The sequence below is a fragment of the Aspergillus welwitschiae genome, assembly GCF_003344945.1.
Source record: "Aspergillus welwitschiae strain CBS 139.54b unplaced genomic scaffold BDQ94scaffold_2, whole genome shotgun sequence".
Lineage (NCBI taxonomy): Eukaryota > Fungi > Ascomycota > Eurotiomycetes > Eurotiales > Aspergillaceae > Aspergillus > Aspergillus welwitschiae.
Genome location: NW_020798696.1, coordinates 1,675,958 through 1,690,845, shown reverse-complemented (window position 1 = coordinate 1,690,845; position 14,888 = coordinate 1,675,958). Strand labels below are relative to the sequence as shown.

Below are 14,888 nucleotides of genomic sequence, written 5' to 3'. Positions count from 1 at the left end.
AACTACATCTCATCTATTTATGACATCTGCATTTCATGATCTCTCTTCAGTTCGCAGAGAAGACAGCTAAACAGTAAGACAGGTGCGGGGAATGAAAGTCCGTGGAAGATCCGGCACTCTGGAAAACCGGATCATGCCAGTTCTTGCTAGAACAGCGCCGCACTTTCCGACGACAAATGCCTCAAGCATATTTTGGCCGGTAGTTTCATCGGATACCCCGCGCTTGTTCGTTCTTGGGTAATGTCGGGTCCAGTTTAATCACACAGATAACGTGTGAATCTCAATGCCATGGTAAAGGGAGCGAACAATCCAGTATGGGTTCACTACTTAATTATACGATGATTATATCACTGATTTTACTGGCAGATTATCAGCCCCGCAAATAGATGACGAGTATACGTAAGGTATCCCTGTGACCCTGATTGCTGATTATGAAATAAACGCTCAGCCTTCCCAACAATCGCAGCGTCTGACGGGACGGATTCGGAACGATAGTCGGAGACCGGTTAGTGCGAATGACGGTCGGGATATTGGATTCTGAATATCTACAGCCTAGCAGACTCGGGCTATGCTAGGCATCCTTCACTAAAAGTAAAAGAGACATTCGACATCTTTGATCAATCCGACAGCTCTCCAATGCGTAGGAAGGCGTCGTGATGATTGCCTCGCACGGGCAAGTATATGTTTGGGCTGTGGTTGGCCGGAGAATTGGGTGAAGCTTCCACAGCCAATGAAAGAAGCTCCCAGGCCGACAGCCCCCTTTAGCGCGGTATGGGATCGGTAACGAGATTGGCAGCACAAAACCGAATTTGCAGGAGAAAAGAAACGAGGTTAACACCAAATGCACCCAAGGGCCAGCCCCCACCGGGCTGTCCATACACGGTTGTTACGGAAAATTCTCAATAGTCACTGCAACCCCGTAACAATGTAACTGGCAATCAGAGAGGGTGTTAGTGGCATAGTAGCAGCATAGCAGCATAGCAGCATGTCCCAAGTTAGTACTGAGTTAGGTGTAGGTAGTAGAGCAATATCATCATTCCCACCGGCATTCATTCAACTTGATCAACACGCGATCAAATCTGCCCCTCTTGCTTCCAGACACATTCCTCTGAGCATACCACTTCGTTGCCCGAGTTTGTGTTTGCTGCAGGACCACCCTCTCTCTCCCTCTACCCCAAATCCCCCATTTCCCCATTAGCCCTCTTTGATGCAGAGCCTTCGTCGACTCTTCCCGAGCGATACCCGTGGGTCAAAATAAACACACTGCAAGCGAGAGGATCTGACCGGCCTGCCGTCGAACTGGCTGCAACACTCCCAAGCAGCAGTAAGTCCGTCATTCTAGTCGTGTTGGCCTGCTAGTAGTAGCCCTTTTTTTCTCGCTCTCCCTCTCGATCCGTTTTCCACTTGACCTCACCACTTGCTGTCCTCGACCCAGACTTGCGCTGTCCCAGTCACGGGGCGGTTCCTCCTGTGCTGCCCATTCCTCCTCTTCTTCATCTGCCTCCATTGTCGTCGTCTTCTTCTTCTCGTTCTTCTTCTTCTTCCTCTTCCACCCAACTCCCTTTTCGCTACCTCCGCCCGAAGTCAGGGAGCAAGACGTGAACGACAGGGGAAACAAAGAAGCAATATCTGTCCGAAATAAATCCCCCTTACCGTCATTCCCACTTGTCAATTGATGTTTTCCGTCTCTTTCCCGGTCCTCCATGGTTTTCTCTCGGGACGATATCTAGCTTTGATCCCCCCCAGCTTTCCGTGAACAGCGAGCTCTCCTTGAGTCCTTTTTCTCCCACCCTCGAATCCAATTTTTCCTCTCCCGATCTCTTTGTGCTCGCTGTTCGCTTCGTCACCGCGACGGCCTGACCTAAATGGCGCCCCGTCGTACTGCCACCACTTCGTCTACCACCACCACCACTACTACTACTTCTACTACACACTCCACCACCAACTCCTCCCGCTCGTCCCCAAAGAGCCTCCTGGCGTCATTAGGCATGGACGATGACTCGGATTGCTCGAGTCTAAGTTCAGCGCCGGCCTCTCCTCTGGCACCGCCTGGTTTCTATCCGTCGCCGCCCCCGTCGCAGGACGCGGATGAGCCTAGCGCCGCCCGCAGCCAAGACGACTTGCCGCCCGCCAGGAAGAAGCGTCGGGTCGCCGCCCCCAAAGAACGCCGAACTCAGCATCTCGACCTGTCGGCCACCGCCGGCCTGTCCTACACTGAGCAGCAGTCGCAAATTGACTATCTCGTCAAGACGATCCAGCGTCACCGCAAAATTGTCGTCATCGCCGGTGCGGGTATCTCCACCTCCGCAGGAAGTATGCTTTCCCAAACCCCCACTCCTAATCCTGTCACCACCACGCGACTGTCGGTCCTTACCTCTTTTCCCTCGTATTTTCTAATCCATTATAGTTCCTGATTTCCGCTCCACCGACGGTCTTTTCAAGTCTCTGCAGAAGAAACATAACCTCAAAGCATCGGGCAAGCTCTTGTTCGATGCAGCCGTCTACCAGGATGAGGCGTTGACCGCCTCCTTCCAGGACATGGTACGGTCGCTGTCCGAGGAAGCAGCCAAGACCTCTCCCACAGCTTTCCACCACATGCTGGCGCGACTGGGCCAGGAGAACCGTCTCACTCGTCTCTACACACAAAACATCGATGGCATTGAGACCTCAATGCCTCCGTTGGCCACGCAGATTCCGTTGAACGTCAAAGCACCCTGGCCCCGCACCATTCAGTTGCATGGCAGTCTTGACAAGATGGTCTGCCAGAAATGCCGGCATCTCAGCGACTTCGATGCGGGCTTGTTTGACCGTCCCGATGCCCCCGAATGCCCGGAGTGCTGCCGTAATAATCAGTTCCGTATGGAAACCGGCCAACGTAGCCATGGTATCGGCAAGATGAGACCCCGCATTGTCCTGTACAACGAGCACAACCCGGACGAGGAGGCTATCACATCCGTCATGAATGCTGACATCCGTTCCCGCCCGGACGCTCTAATTGTGGTCGGTACGAGTCTGAAGATTCCCGGAGTGCGTCGCCTGGTAAAGAGTCTTTGCTCCGTGATCCGGAGTCGTCGTAACGGAGTGACCATGTGGATCAACAATGAGTACCCCACCGGCAAAGAATTTGAGGACTGCTGGGATCTGATGGTCAAGGGCGATTGTGAAGAAGTTGCACGACTGGCCAACCTCAAACGGTGGGATGCGCAGGAGGACGTATTCGATGAGTGCAACTCTTCGGAAGTGGAACGAGTGAAGAAAGAGCAAGGCGAGGTGTCGGTTGTTGTCACCCCCAGCAAGAAACGACCTACTCCCACAGGCTTCCTTACTCCATCGTCAAGTTATGAGGATGAATCCAAACCATTGGCGAAGAAAGGTCGCCCGAACCCCGCCAGCAACGGACGGAGCATTACAGATGTGCTGCAGGCGGCCAAGACGGACGGGCCAAAGAAGGCAGCTCCGAAGAAAGCAGCTCCGAAGAAGGCTGCGCCTAAAGGACGATCAAAGAAGGTCGAGCCAGCGAAGAACTCCAAGATCAACAATTTCGGACGGGTCACCAAGGCTCAGAAAGCCGCCACAAGTGACAAGTCGACCAAGCTGGACAAGGACGACACCAAGGCGATGCACCCGTTGGCTCCGGGCGCTGCTCGCAACAACGGACCGAATCAGACGTTCCCCAAACTGGTGGGCAAGGGTGCGTCCACTCCTCCACCAAGCGGTCGGTGGCGACAGAACGAGACCATTTCTCCTGATTCTATCCCTCGGGGGATGAATTTGTTACTGAACGAGCCGACCGCATGACTCAGCTCGGGTCTGCGTCAGCGCGTCTTTCCGTCTTCTTTTCTTCTTTTTCTTCTCCTTTACTATTACTTTACATTTAAGGCCTTCCTGGGGAGTCTTTTCAAATTCAGTTAATGGCGATACCAATGATAGACTATGGGACATGGCGTTTGGGTGGGATAATGAAGATATCAAATGGGCTTCACCTCACTGCTCCAGGCGGTAGCTATCATGCTCTGAAGTTCATTTGGTACTCTTCAGATTTGTGGCGTCAACTGCACCGATGATTGTACAACATTAGGCAAGCCCTTATGGGCGTTGAGTGCGGAGTTCAGGGAGTCCCCACGTGGTGAATATAATGAGCAGCTGGTTGTGCTGAAGTTGAATTGGGTATCAACACATTGTACATTGGATATGGAGTAGAAGTGATATCATGCAACAATCCGTTTCGTTGCCGCATAACCATCAGCCGTAAACAGAGACAAAGACATACCATACCATACACACATAATCATCATGAACACAACTTAACCCAGTCCCAAATCCCCTCGCAGCTGACTCCCAGGCCCATCCTCATCCTCACTGTCCGAATCATCCCCCTCAACATCCGGATTCGTCGGCCGTCTAGCCCGATCCAAATCCTCAACCCGATCAATATCATCATCCTCGTCATCCTTATGTTCTTCTTCTTCTTCTTCCTCGTCATCTTCTTCCTCTTCCTCCTCCTCTTCCTCTTCATCTTCCTGCTCCTGTTCCTGCTCGTGTTCCTCCTGCGTCTCATCCCCCTCCTCTTCCTCCCCCCCAGCACCAATACCATTCTTCTTCTCCCCCTCCGCCCGCTTCACCCTCTTCACCCCTCTATCCCCATCCTCCTCCTCCTCTTCCTCGGCATCCCCACTTTTCCCAACTCCCTCTGCGGCAGCAGCAGCAGCAGCAGCAGTACCACTATCCCCCTTCTTCGCCCTCCTCTTCCCAGCCTTCAACTCCGTAAACGCCTCCAACTCCTGCTCCAATCGCGTACGGAACCCATCGAACTCTAATTCCGAGATGGCGCTGAAGACGTCTGACGGCGCGACGGTTCGTTTGAGGGTTGCTTCGTTGGCACTAGATACCACCTCACGTTAATAAACTACCCCTCTCTTTTGTCGCTTAAGAATTAAATAAGGGAAAAGAAAGACAAAGACATACTGCGACGACAAATACGAGACAAACACCGTCGCGGCCTTCTGAATCGCCAATACCGCATCCTTCTGTATGGATGTATTCGGGGGAAGAACGGATTTTGCTAGTCGGAGGGTGAGGGAACGGGGGAGAAGGTAGTCCTGCATTATTTCCATTATTGCATATTAGTTATGATATCCCTCGTATCATGTGTAGTTTTGGATATGAGAAGGAAAGAGAGGGATAGTAAGTGGCAAATATGCATACATACCTCAATACTCACACCCCCCTCTGCCCGCGCCTTGAGTTGTTGTTCTGTCGCTTCGACCATTTGGCCTGTCGATTCGGGGAGGTGGACGATGTCTGAAGGGGATTGGGAGTGTATTTGTTGGGATTGGGACTGTTCTGGTCCGCCGTCGTCGCCGGGTGTGCTGCTGCTGGTTGATTTTCGGGGCATGGTTCTTTTTTTCTTTTTGCGTTTCTGATCTCTTGTTCTTGGGGTTGTCGATTGAGCGCGAGTAAAGATGAGGATTGATTTGTGAGGGTATAAGTGGTATGCGGTGTGGTTCGTAAAAAAAAGGACTTTTTTTGCCTCTGTTCGTTAGAAGGAGTGCAGAAATGATGTGACGCGACAGACGCGGAGGAGCGGCGCGTGTGGATCGGGAATCTTGGGGGTGATTTGATTGATTATCGTATCGCTTCGGGTGGGTGGTGATAAGGTTTCTTCAGGTCTTGTGCTATTTTAATTCTATGGTATATGGATTTTGGAGATAATTGTGTTTCAAGTTGATGTTAATTTGAGTGTAGATTTTTTTTTTTAATTGTTTGATTATAGGTTATTAGTACTACTTTATTTGTTTGGGATTGGAAGTGTTGATGTGCTGGGTGATGGTGTGCCATATTCTCTACTATTACTATTATATATTTTCGTCTGGTAGTACTACATTGCAGGCTGCCTCCATGTTCTTGATACCGAGGTGTCGAATACTGCTACCTACTACTACGAGTAGTATAATAGCTGAACCAGTAGTAGTACACCTTTGAACTTACTTTAATATTCACTCAAGACTACTACTTAATATTAGAACAAGAGCTACTACTGCATTGGTTCAGAGCGCGCCGTTTTCAGACTACATTATCATTGACATACGGTAACTTGGTCTGCTCGGTATATGTTCATCGCAATTGACACTATCTACCTTTTAAGAACCATAACGCCTGGTATCCATGAGAAAAACATCTATTCGGCCATCTCATCATCCTCCCCGTTGCCCCACAGTCCCTCGATCTTGAACTCTGCCGCCCACTCCGTCACAATCTGCTTCGTGTCCACGCCCTCGGCCGGCGTCGTCGCGCCCTCTGCCGTAGTCACCACGGGCAGCACAGGGGCGTTAACCCAGCCCTGGATGCGTCCATCACGCCAGTCATTAATCACCGTCATGGCGGCGGCCTCAATGTTGGGCACACCACCCTTGCCCAGACGACCACGCTTGCGGGCCACATGGACCAGGAAGTCGTGCGTCTGATCGCCACCGGTCGGGATGAGCGGCGGGATGTTGTAGAGTTGCAGCAGCTTGGAGATGAGGTCCTCCGACGTCGACAAGCGCTTGAGCAGCAACGACACGGCGGGAACGGGGTCCTCGATCTGCTTGGGGGGAACCGCGTTGAGGAGGATCAGACGCGCGTGCTCCTCCTGCTTCTTCTTCTTCTTGCTGGCCTTGTCGCTCGAGTTGGGGAAGACAATACCGGGAGAGTCGATCAGCTTGAGCTTGCTGTCCAGCTTCACGGACCGCAGGCTGGTGGTCACACCGGCCTCGGCGCCCGTGGGGCAAGCGTTGCTGGAACCCTTGTTGAGACGGGCCGTCAGGGCGTTGATAACGGACGACTTGCCGACGTTGGGGTAACCGATCACACCGACGGAGATGGACCGCTTCATCTGCTTGTTGTGCGCGTACGACTTGAGCGCGCGGAAGAGCGTCTCGGAGGTGCCCTTGACGGTCAGCTGCTTGTGGTCGAAGCTGTGAGCGTTGCCCGAGCCGTTGGAGGCCTTCAGAGGCAGAGTGGGGAAGTAGCGGCGCAGATGGATCAGCCAGTTCTTGAGCACCGGAGGAGGTACCAGATCGATCTTGTTGAGGATCAGAATCAATCGCTTGTTGCCTCCGTCGGCGGACATGATCTCGCGCTCCACCTCCTTGGACCGAGTGCCCTCAGGATCACGAGCATCCAGAACGTACAGCACCACATCGGCGTTGTCGATAACCTGCTTGAAGACCTTGTCGAAGGCCCGTCGCGAGCTCTCCTTCGAAGTGCTCTGGGTAATCGGGGCGGAGACGTCCAGAGTGGCACCGCCTTCTTCGTCCTGGTCCATCTCGTCCATATCCTCGTCATCGGAATCGTCCTCATCCATTTCATCATCGTCATCGGAGTGCTCTTCCTCGTACTCTGCAGCTCTGGCACGGGCGGAAGCGAGCAGCGCCGCCATGGGATTCGAGGAGTCACCGACATCCTCGTCCATATCGTCGTCGATCAGATCGTCCTCATCAATCATGACATTGGCATCAGCAGGGACCTCTTCGGCTCCACCTTCCTTCTGAGCCTGGCGACGAGCGCGGGCCTCATCGCGAATGCGCTGTTGTTCCTCTGCCTTCAAGCGTCTCTTCTCTTCGATCTCGTGGAGGATCTTATCCTTGTGCGGGAACAGGTTGGGGATACCGGGGTCCTTCTTGATCTTGGAGCGCCACTCGGGATTCTATAAGCCGCATTAGTATGAAGTAAAATAGTACATAGCTGTGCAAGAAGAAGTGGAAGTACCTTCTTTGCAAGCTTTCTCTGCTTGCGTTGCTTGGCCGCGGAGGCCTTTTCAATCTTGTGTCGTAGGCGGACGGGAACCCGCTTGGAGTTTTTGCCTGGAGGAAGGGTTAGCAGGAGGATAATGGCGATACCAATGAAGGGAACATACCTAGCTTGACCATCTTGCCTGATAACCCCTAAACCGTCTCTGAGCAAAAAGGCAATCCAAAGCACAGGGACTCACTCTGATCCGCCCGAACAATTTTGTGCCGCCAAGAAGATTTCGGCGGCAACGCGCTAAGATAACCGGCACAACAAAAGGCCGATCTCCGGTAATACCGGCATACTTTCTTACTACAGACTATGGATATCCGGCGCTGCCATTCGTTCCTTTGGAGTGACTCTCTCTCACGATTTACCAACTCCATTCACTCCTTCGGCCTGAAGCCTGAACCCACCTTCTCTTTTCCCTTTTGTCCCTCCTTTTTGCTGACTGGTGCTGCTGACTGTGTCCACTCCTTACATCTATTTACTCACATCTTTGGAGTTGTTCTCATTCCTTCTACCCCCACCTTGTGCTGGCCCTGGATTTTTCTTGTCCTACTTCCCCCGCCATTATCATGTCTAGACCATCCGGCTCCTTTTCTGCCCCTCCGCAAGTCCACACTTTTGACGGACTCCTCTCCGACTTTGACGGCACCATCGTCGACTCAACCGATGGTCAGTCCCCCCTCATTCCCACCCACCCCTCCTCTGTAACCATGCACTGACATCTGATCTTTAGCGATTGTGAAACACTGGCACAAGTTCGTCCCCACCACTTCCCTCCGTGTAACCAAACGCCGTCCGTCCTAATCATCACTTGCAGAATCGGTGCGGAGTTGGGCGTTGACCCCAAGACCATTTTGGCCACTTCCCACGGCCGCCGAAGCATCGACACGATCCAGTTGTACGACCCAAAGAAGGCCAATTGGGAGTGTAAGTGTATTCCTTTGGACACTCTGCAGTTCGATTGAGAAACCTCCGATCTGAAACTACCACCACCACTACTCCTCCTTATCGTCATATACCACAACAGCAGACAGCAGACTGACCAGTTGCTTTCCCAATCGCTAGATGTCAGCTACATCGAAGGTCGCATCCCGAAGGAATACGGATCGGACGCGGTCGAGATTCCCGGGGCGCGGTATTTCATGTCAGCGTTGGACGACGCCGGCGCTCGCTGGGGCGTGGTAACCTCTGGAACGCGTGCGCTGGTGGACGGCTGGCTGGGCGTGCTGAACCTCGCCCACCCCAAGGTCCTGGTGGTGGCGGAAGATGTCGAGCTGGGCAAGCCTGACCCCCGGTGCTATCTGCTTGGTCGGACGCGCCTGGGTCTGGAGCATTCCTCGTCTCTGGTAGTTCTGGAGGATGCGCCGTCGGGCATCAGGGCTGGTAAGGCGGCCGGGTTCAAAGTCATTGCGCTCACGACGACCCACTCGCTTGCGCAGCTCCAGGAAGCCGGTGCTGACTGGATCGTCGAGGATCTGAGAAGCATCAGCATCAAGGGCGTGGTCGATGGCCAGATGCAGTTGGAAATCCGGAACGCTTTCCAATAAAGGGGATTCACTTCGCGAACTTTGAACACCAGGTGGAGGTTTCTGGAAACCCGACGACGAAAGTTTGGATCCAATAGATTGCGGGCATCTTCTTTTTTACCTTCTGGATTTATCCATGCTCTCCATACTCATTTTGATTTTTATTGTCATTTAGCCTGATTCTGATCCCTTTCTTGTGTGCGGGTCACAGTATCGGGGTCCAGTCTGTGAAAATCTTAGACCGAAACCTCGATTGTACATAGACTAGACAGATACCTACTTGACTTACCCAAGGTAAGTCAAGTTACCAATAGATAGACCAGCGAAGAACCGTTTACCTACATACATACCTACCTACCATCCATTCCCCCACCAACCAACAATGCAACCAGTTGATCATATAGTAAACTAAAACCTACTTACCCCAAATATGACACATCTCATCCACCATCACCCAGAGTGATCCAGAAAAACCCCAACATTTTCACAACTCACCCTTCGCTTGCCTTCACTACCGTTCCATTCGTTTCTAGTTCTTTTTTACCTTGCATGCCACTAACTAACGTCCCTTGACTATCTATTCTACCTTTCTCTCCACATATGACCTAACGCAGAATGCAGAAACCCCAAAAGTTTGAAATCATAACGGTGGGGTTGGGTGTGTGATCTAGGTTGAACAGAATCTGATTCTGTTGTTCTGTACCGGTTTCTGAGATGAGTGTAATTTGTTACTGGGTGGTTAGTTTGTTGGTTGGTTAGTCAGTTATCTGCTTGTTTTGTTTACTTGGTGACTACTTAGTTCAATTTATAGTATAGATGGACTTGGGAAGGGTAGGATATTTACTGTAGGTTATATATGTGTACCTTGATTGGATGGAGATGGGTATATGGAGGGATTGATAGATGGATATCTGAAGGGTTGAGATGAGAGAGAAGTGGATGTGGGTTTGCTTTACTATACTTTTTTACTCTACATGGGTATGCTGAGCGGCAGAGAGATGAGGGTTGATTGTTTAGCTGAGTAACAATGAAGCTAACTACTTACTAGAAAAACTAAAGGAAGCAACACATTGAGGGTTGCTGACATCTACTGTACCTAGTAGTAAAGATGTATCTATTCGGTAGTTAGCTGATTATTTACTTGGCTGATACTCCCATGTGGATGTGAGTAGGCATCCATGTTTCCCCTACGTGTCGGGTTATGTAAGTAGTATAGTACCGAGTGACAGTGAAAGCTGTATGTCTCACACCGGAACTCATAAACAGTATTCCGTGCCGTGTTGACTGCTTTGCCTGTCTGTGATGTGAAGGACTATGTTCTTATTCACCAGGCCCTTACTTGAGCTTAGCTCGAGATAGAGTATAGAGCTTGTCGGCTGTCTTGTGGAACATGGAGTTTTAGTGCTGCTGCTGCTGCTGCTGCTTGTCTGCAGGTTAGTACATAGCATATACCTTGCACTTAGCGCCAATGTCCCATTCCCAAACAGAAAAGGCAAGTAGATCATGTACTTCGTAAGTAAGCAGGATACTCTCCGTGCGTCTGTCTAACTCCCAGGGAGATATGACAGACTAGTGTCGGGTCGTGAGTAGCTTCGAAGGTAATCTAGTAAGTAGTAAGTGCCGGAGGGGAAGAACAAGCCGTACCTACAGTAAGCATAGTGCAGACAGACCCTCCGAAAGAGAGTGAAGCTTCATGCTAGATAGCTAGCTAGCGGTGAAGCAGAAGCAGATCATTGAGTCCACTTTGCTTTTTGGTACGTAGGTACTAAGCAAGACTAGGTAGACTAACTGAGAACCCGAAAGTAAGAAGTGGCGAGAGAAAGAGCTTCAGCTCAGCTCAGATCAGCTCCGATGGAGAAACAATCCGGGGAGTACTCCGTATGGAGCACCCCAGCCAGCCCTTTTTCGACGAGCGAATAATAGACTGACTAACTACTGTATGTAGGCAGGTATAACAAGGATACTGTATGTATGCATGTCGGTGACAACAGCCCTAGGAAAAGACAAGACAGTCAGTGCATTCCTACACCGGCGAAAGTAAACTTAGCTCAAGACCGCTTCTCTGGTCCTCTCTCGCCCTGCCGTGACAGATCCCATCTGCTGAGGCATTTTCGGAAAGCCGAGCGCAATATATCAGAAGATTAAGTTAAACGGCTGCGCGCGGTGGGTTGGTGGTCACCGACCTGGTTTGCTCTCTCACCGACAAGTTTTGAGTGTTCCTTTCCTCCCGAACCGATTGAGGTTGCTGGAAGTAGGTCTGTCTCTTCCCACTTTTCTTTTTCCTTTCCTTCCTTTTTACTTCCGGGATTCTGGGTCCCGTCGCGCGGGACGGAGGAATAGGTAAGTAGGCAGACAGACCAGTAGTACCTGAGTAGGTAACGCGAAGTGGTCATAGCAGAGCTGGGACTTATTGCATAGTGGCTGCTGCAGTGGTTATACTTAGGAACTCCCGAACATTACGACTGCACCTAAATTTTTTGAGAATACGTAGGCGGCCGAAACACACGGTCCAAACGATGATCTGAGAGAGAGAAATGTGTGTGTGAGAGGATGAGACGTGGCGAAACAACGCGAAACAAACCGATTGTGCCAAAAGGACGGCATCCCCTATGTGCATACATCCTGTACAATAGTAGGGGCCACCCAGCGGCGGCTGCCCGTTCGGAGGACACGAGCCAGCAGCACAATTGCAGATTCCAGGGGGAAGGGAACGAAAAAGAAAACTCGCAATAGTGGCGGGAATCGGTTGCACATCGCAGACCCGAAGAGGATCGCCTCGTTGAGAGAAGGGGGCGATCAGGTTCTGGAAAAGAGATGGGTCGACTTGACGACGGCGAACTTCGATCGGCGCGATCCCTGCTGGTTTGGCGCCGGAGATCGAATTGAGCTCGTCCGTGGCCCAGCGAGGTGCATCTAGCCCATCTCCTTCTCCCCTCCTCTCCCTCAAGCTGCGTCTGACGCCCTATGCAAGGGATGTGGTAGGCCTTCCGGGAGTGTGCTGTGATGGAGATGGTGGAGTCACCTCTCTTCTTCTTTTTTGGTTCTTTCTTTTTTACCTTTTCCCCCCCTTCTTGCCCTTTTAGTTAGAAAGAGGAGTCTTTGGTTTGAGGTGCTTATGGGTATTACACTGTATCGTTAGTCAATGAGAAGCCAAACGATGTGATTATCAGACGGCAAGATGAGAAGGGAAGTGGATCAGCCAGTCAACTAAAGCCCACTCGTGACGAGAATCATTCACCGTTGCTGCAGCTCAGGCAACAGCGATGTGATCTCTTGTACAGCAACCCAACTCGTCACACCCCATCAGCCCTGGTTCGAACCTGGGAACCTGGAACACGATGACGGAGTCGTCAGGGAAGTTAGCCGCCCTGAGCGTTGAGCACGGTGGTACAATCACAGAGTTAAACAAGATTAGGATGGAGAATAGGCAGGCAGATCGAAGAAGTGCCGTGTGGCGGTTTCGCTGAGATCCTATCGATCGAAGAGGCTATTGTTATGCCATGACAAATCGCGGTGAAGCTTCATAGGTTCCGTCCACCCAGAGGCAGTCATCTTGATTCAAGTCTGCAAAGTTCTGGTGCTGACAGTCACGCTATTCGGAGAACGCCTAAAGACTGGACGGTGATACATACTAACTGACTAGCAGGAAGATCCCCCAAGGCCTGAGGCCCTCACTAGTCCAGTGATCTACATGTGGCTGACGCCTGAGAACGCACCGCCACAGATTCAGCTCTGTGGCGTCGAGTGTCGCAGCTGAATGTCGCCTTCAGCACGGCGTGGCCGGAGTAAAGCTAGTGAGTGATGAGGCAGAAGGCACTACTACGGAGGGGGGAAAAGAAAAGCCATGGCAAGTGACGCTCAGGTAGGTCCACATATCCACTTATGCATGGCCATGCTGGGTTCCAATCGCACTAAGCTCGAGCCAGTGCATGGCAAGTTGGAGTGAGCAATACAATCCCATTCCCCTCCCTCCCCTGCTAGTAACGATGCGATCCATGGCGGGTGATGATTGTCACACTAGACAGTATCCCGGCCAGATGTGACAAGCGGAGGGTAGCTGCCACGGAATGATCAGACCCAGGGGGCTGGGCAGATGGAGTTCGGATTGTATGTAAGCAGGGAAGTTTTTCCTTACGGACAGGCGACCGGCCGTCAATAGGGGAGGATCCCCCAGTGCCAAGTCAACCTTATACCCAGACAGGGGATCCCATGCTATTGCGGATCGGGGCCCCGGTCCAGCAGCTCGGCTCCCACTGACCAGCCTGATCAGCATCTAAGTATACTTCAGGTTAGGATGTTCAGTGAGGCTTCCAGTTTCAGGGGAGGATTGGGGGCCGGGAAGTCATCACTGACTTCCACTTTCAGAGTGTAGACTACCATCTCATCCACAAACCCATCCACCCATCCACTCAGGTATCACAGACCATCACTCCCATGCACCGAGGATCATCGGGGATTTTTCTTGCTTTTTTCTTCCTCTTCTTTTCCTTTCGTTCGCTTCCTTCCCTTGTATTTGCTTGTTTTCCCTTCCCAGGGTCCAATATTTGAGACCTCCATCATTCGGGCGACAACGGCCCTCTGTGAGATCCAATCCGCCTATGAGGATCGCTGTGGAAGCGATCCGTGCGGGTGGTGGTGGGAGTGGTGGTGGGAGTGGTGGTGGATCCTCACAGGGAGCCAGCTCAGGCTAGACAGATAGTCAGATCCTCATTCTTGTTCTGAGAAGGGAACCATGTTGCACGCCCAAGACTGTTCTCAAGCTCTGAGACGTGAGTCCGCGCCAGGATACGCCTGTGCTGATTGGTCTGAGCTTGTTTGAGGGGTTGTCAGGTTACGCGACATGAACCCATCTGTTGCAGGGCCATTGCTGTTTGAATGGACAGCTGTGGCAAGGTGTTCCCAGTACGCTGTGCTTAAGCTGTTTTTTAAGGTGCTGTGCTGCATACATACACGTGAACCCGAGAGACCCGGGGCGTTTTCGTGTTTGGTTGGATACGGAATCCCGGTTACCCTGGCACCTGGATGGAGTACCTGCCCTTCAATCATGGTAAAGTCCATATTTCGTAGTTCAGCATTGACGGCCCAGTATAATTACTCCGTGTGCGGAGTGTGTCGACGTAGTTAGTGGTTAGTATGTACTTTAGTACCGCTCGAAATTCGGTATGGAAAATACCCCATTGTTTTGGCCCCTCTCCCGCGCCCCCCTATCTATCTGGTTCCACTTGGGCCTCAGATAACTACTACTTACTCCTCCCACTATCAGTTACTTCGTATCATTCCCCACGGGCTGTAGTCAGATGATACTTCTCTGGAACGCACTGTGTGTCGTAGTCAGGCTCTCGGCCCCGCCAGACTGAGCACTCTTCTTGGAGGCATCCCTGCCCAGCATCATCGTCCGACGGTCGACGGAATGGGGCCAGGCGCATGGCGGTCGCGAGGACGAAGGAAATAGACTCACAGATGAACCAAAGAATTGTACCCATGCATGCGTGCATGCATATGTATTTCGGCTCAACAGTTCTCGTTGCCCATCGAGACCTGTGGGAAGCGCATATGATAGCGTCAGACCAGATCCCCCCCTAA

General features: G+C 51.7%; 6 protein-coding genes across 6 annotated transcripts; 3 read left to right on the top strand and 3 right to left on the bottom strand.

The window, feature by feature from the left end:
- Window positions 1-859: 859 nt before the first annotated feature.
- BDQ94DRAFT_134859 (uncharacterized protein) lies at window positions 860-1,963 on the bottom strand. The gene has a single exon (XM_026764557.1). It carries the CDS (start codon window positions 1,703-1,705, stop codon window positions 1,334-1,336), a length of 372 nt encoding a protein of 123 aa, XP_026631930.1. The 5' UTR covers window positions 1,706-1,963; the 3' UTR covers window positions 860-1,333.
- BDQ94DRAFT_49448 (putative SIR2 family histone deacetylase (Hst4)) lies at window positions 1,602-4,096 on the top strand. The gene is made up of 2 exons (XM_026775904.1): window positions 1,602-2,313; window positions 2,408-4,096. Exons 1-2 carry the CDS (start codon window positions 1,866-1,868, stop codon window positions 3,796-3,798), a joined length of 1,839 nt encoding a protein of 612 aa, XP_026631929.1. The 5' UTR covers window positions 1,602-1,865; the 3' UTR covers window positions 3,799-4,096.
- On the bottom strand, window positions 4,052-5,658 carry cbfA (putative CBF/NF-Y family transcription factor). The gene is made up of 4 exons (XM_026775905.1): window positions 5,210-5,658; window positions 4,966-5,099; window positions 4,434-4,881; window positions 4,052-4,376 (listed from the first exon to the last, which is right to left on the bottom strand). The coding sequence occupies exons 1-4, from the start codon at window positions 5,393-5,395 to the stop codon at window positions 4,305-4,307; spliced, it is 840 nt and encodes a 279-aa protein (XP_026631928.1). The 5' UTR covers window positions 5,396-5,658; the 3' UTR covers window positions 4,052-4,304.
- Window positions 5,659-5,822: 164 nt separating this feature from the next.
- Window positions 5,823-6,043, top strand: BDQ94DRAFT_134856 (uncharacterized protein). Its single transcript, XM_026764556.1, has one exon. It carries the CDS (start codon window positions 5,827-5,829, stop codon window positions 5,980-5,982), a length of 156 nt encoding a protein of 51 aa, XP_026631927.1. The 5' UTR covers window positions 5,823-5,826; the 3' UTR covers window positions 5,983-6,043.
- A 54-nt stretch (window positions 6,044-6,097) lies between these two features.
- Window positions 6,098-7,983, bottom strand: BDQ94DRAFT_49407 (putative GTP binding protein). Its single transcript, XM_026775903.1, has 3 exons — window positions 7,898-7,983; window positions 7,750-7,844; window positions 6,098-7,687 (listed from the first exon to the last, which is right to left on the bottom strand). Exons 1-3 carry the CDS (start codon window positions 7,908-7,910, stop codon window positions 6,179-6,181), a joined length of 1,617 nt encoding a protein of 538 aa, XP_026631926.1. The 5' UTR covers window positions 7,911-7,983; the 3' UTR covers window positions 6,098-6,178.
- A 134-nt stretch (window positions 7,984-8,117) lies between these two features.
- Window positions 8,118-9,658, top strand: BDQ94DRAFT_134853 (HAD family hydrolase). The gene is made up of 4 exons (XM_026764555.1): window positions 8,118-8,448; window positions 8,513-8,534; window positions 8,597-8,706; window positions 8,845-9,658. The coding sequence occupies exons 1-4, from the start codon at window positions 8,349-8,351 to the stop codon at window positions 9,324-9,326; spliced, it is 714 nt and encodes a 237-aa protein (XP_026631925.1). The 5' UTR covers window positions 8,118-8,348; the 3' UTR covers window positions 9,327-9,658.
- The last annotated feature ends 5,230 nt before the right edge of the window (window positions 9,659-14,888 follow it).

Bases quoted from the DNA above. Each gene is read 5' to 3' on its own strand.
- BDQ94DRAFT_134853 (XM_026764555.1), top strand. From the start codon at position 8,349: ATGTCTAGACCATCCGGCTCCTTTTCTGCCCCTCCGCAAGTCCACACT. The intron at 8,535-8,596 runs GTTCGTCCCCAC...CATCACTTGCAG, and splicing joins ATTGTGAAACACTGGCACAA to AATCGGTGCGGAGTTGGGCG. The intron at 8,707-8,844 runs GTAAGTGTATTC...CCCAATCGCTAG, and splicing joins AAAGAAGGCCAATTGGGAGT to ATGTCAGCTACATCGAAGGT.
- BDQ94DRAFT_49407 (XM_026775903.1), bottom strand. The intron at 7,688-7,749 runs GTACTTCCACTT...TGCGGCTTATAG, and splicing joins AGAGAAAGCTTGCAAAGAAG to AATCCCGAGTGGCGCTCCAA.
- BDQ94DRAFT_49448 (XM_026775904.1), top strand. From the start codon at position 1,866: ATGGCGCCCCGTCGTACTGCCACCACTTCGTCTACCACCACCACCACT. The intron at 2,314-2,407 runs GTATGCTTTCCC...AATCCATTATAG, and splicing joins TATCTCCACCTCCGCAGGAA to TTCCTGATTTCCGCTCCACC.
- BDQ94DRAFT_134856 (XM_026764556.1), top strand. From the start codon at position 5,827: ATGGTGTGCCATATTCTCTACTATTACTATTATATATTTTCGTCTGGT.
- BDQ94DRAFT_134859 (XM_026764557.1), bottom strand. From the start codon at position 1,705: ATGGAGGACCGGGAAAGAGACGGAAAACATCAATTGACAAGTGGGAAT.
- cbfA (XM_026775905.1), bottom strand. From the start codon at position 5,395: ATGCCCCGAAAATCAACCAGCAGCAGCACACCCGGCGACGACGGCGGA. The intron at 5,100-5,209 runs GTATGTATGCAT...GAAATAATGCAG, and splicing joins AGGGGGGTGTGAGTATTGAG to GACTACCTTCTCCCCCGTTC. The intron at 4,882-4,965 runs GTATGTCTTTGT...GGTGGTATCTAG, and splicing joins GTCTCGTATTTGTCGTCGCA to TGCCAACGAAGCAACCCTCA.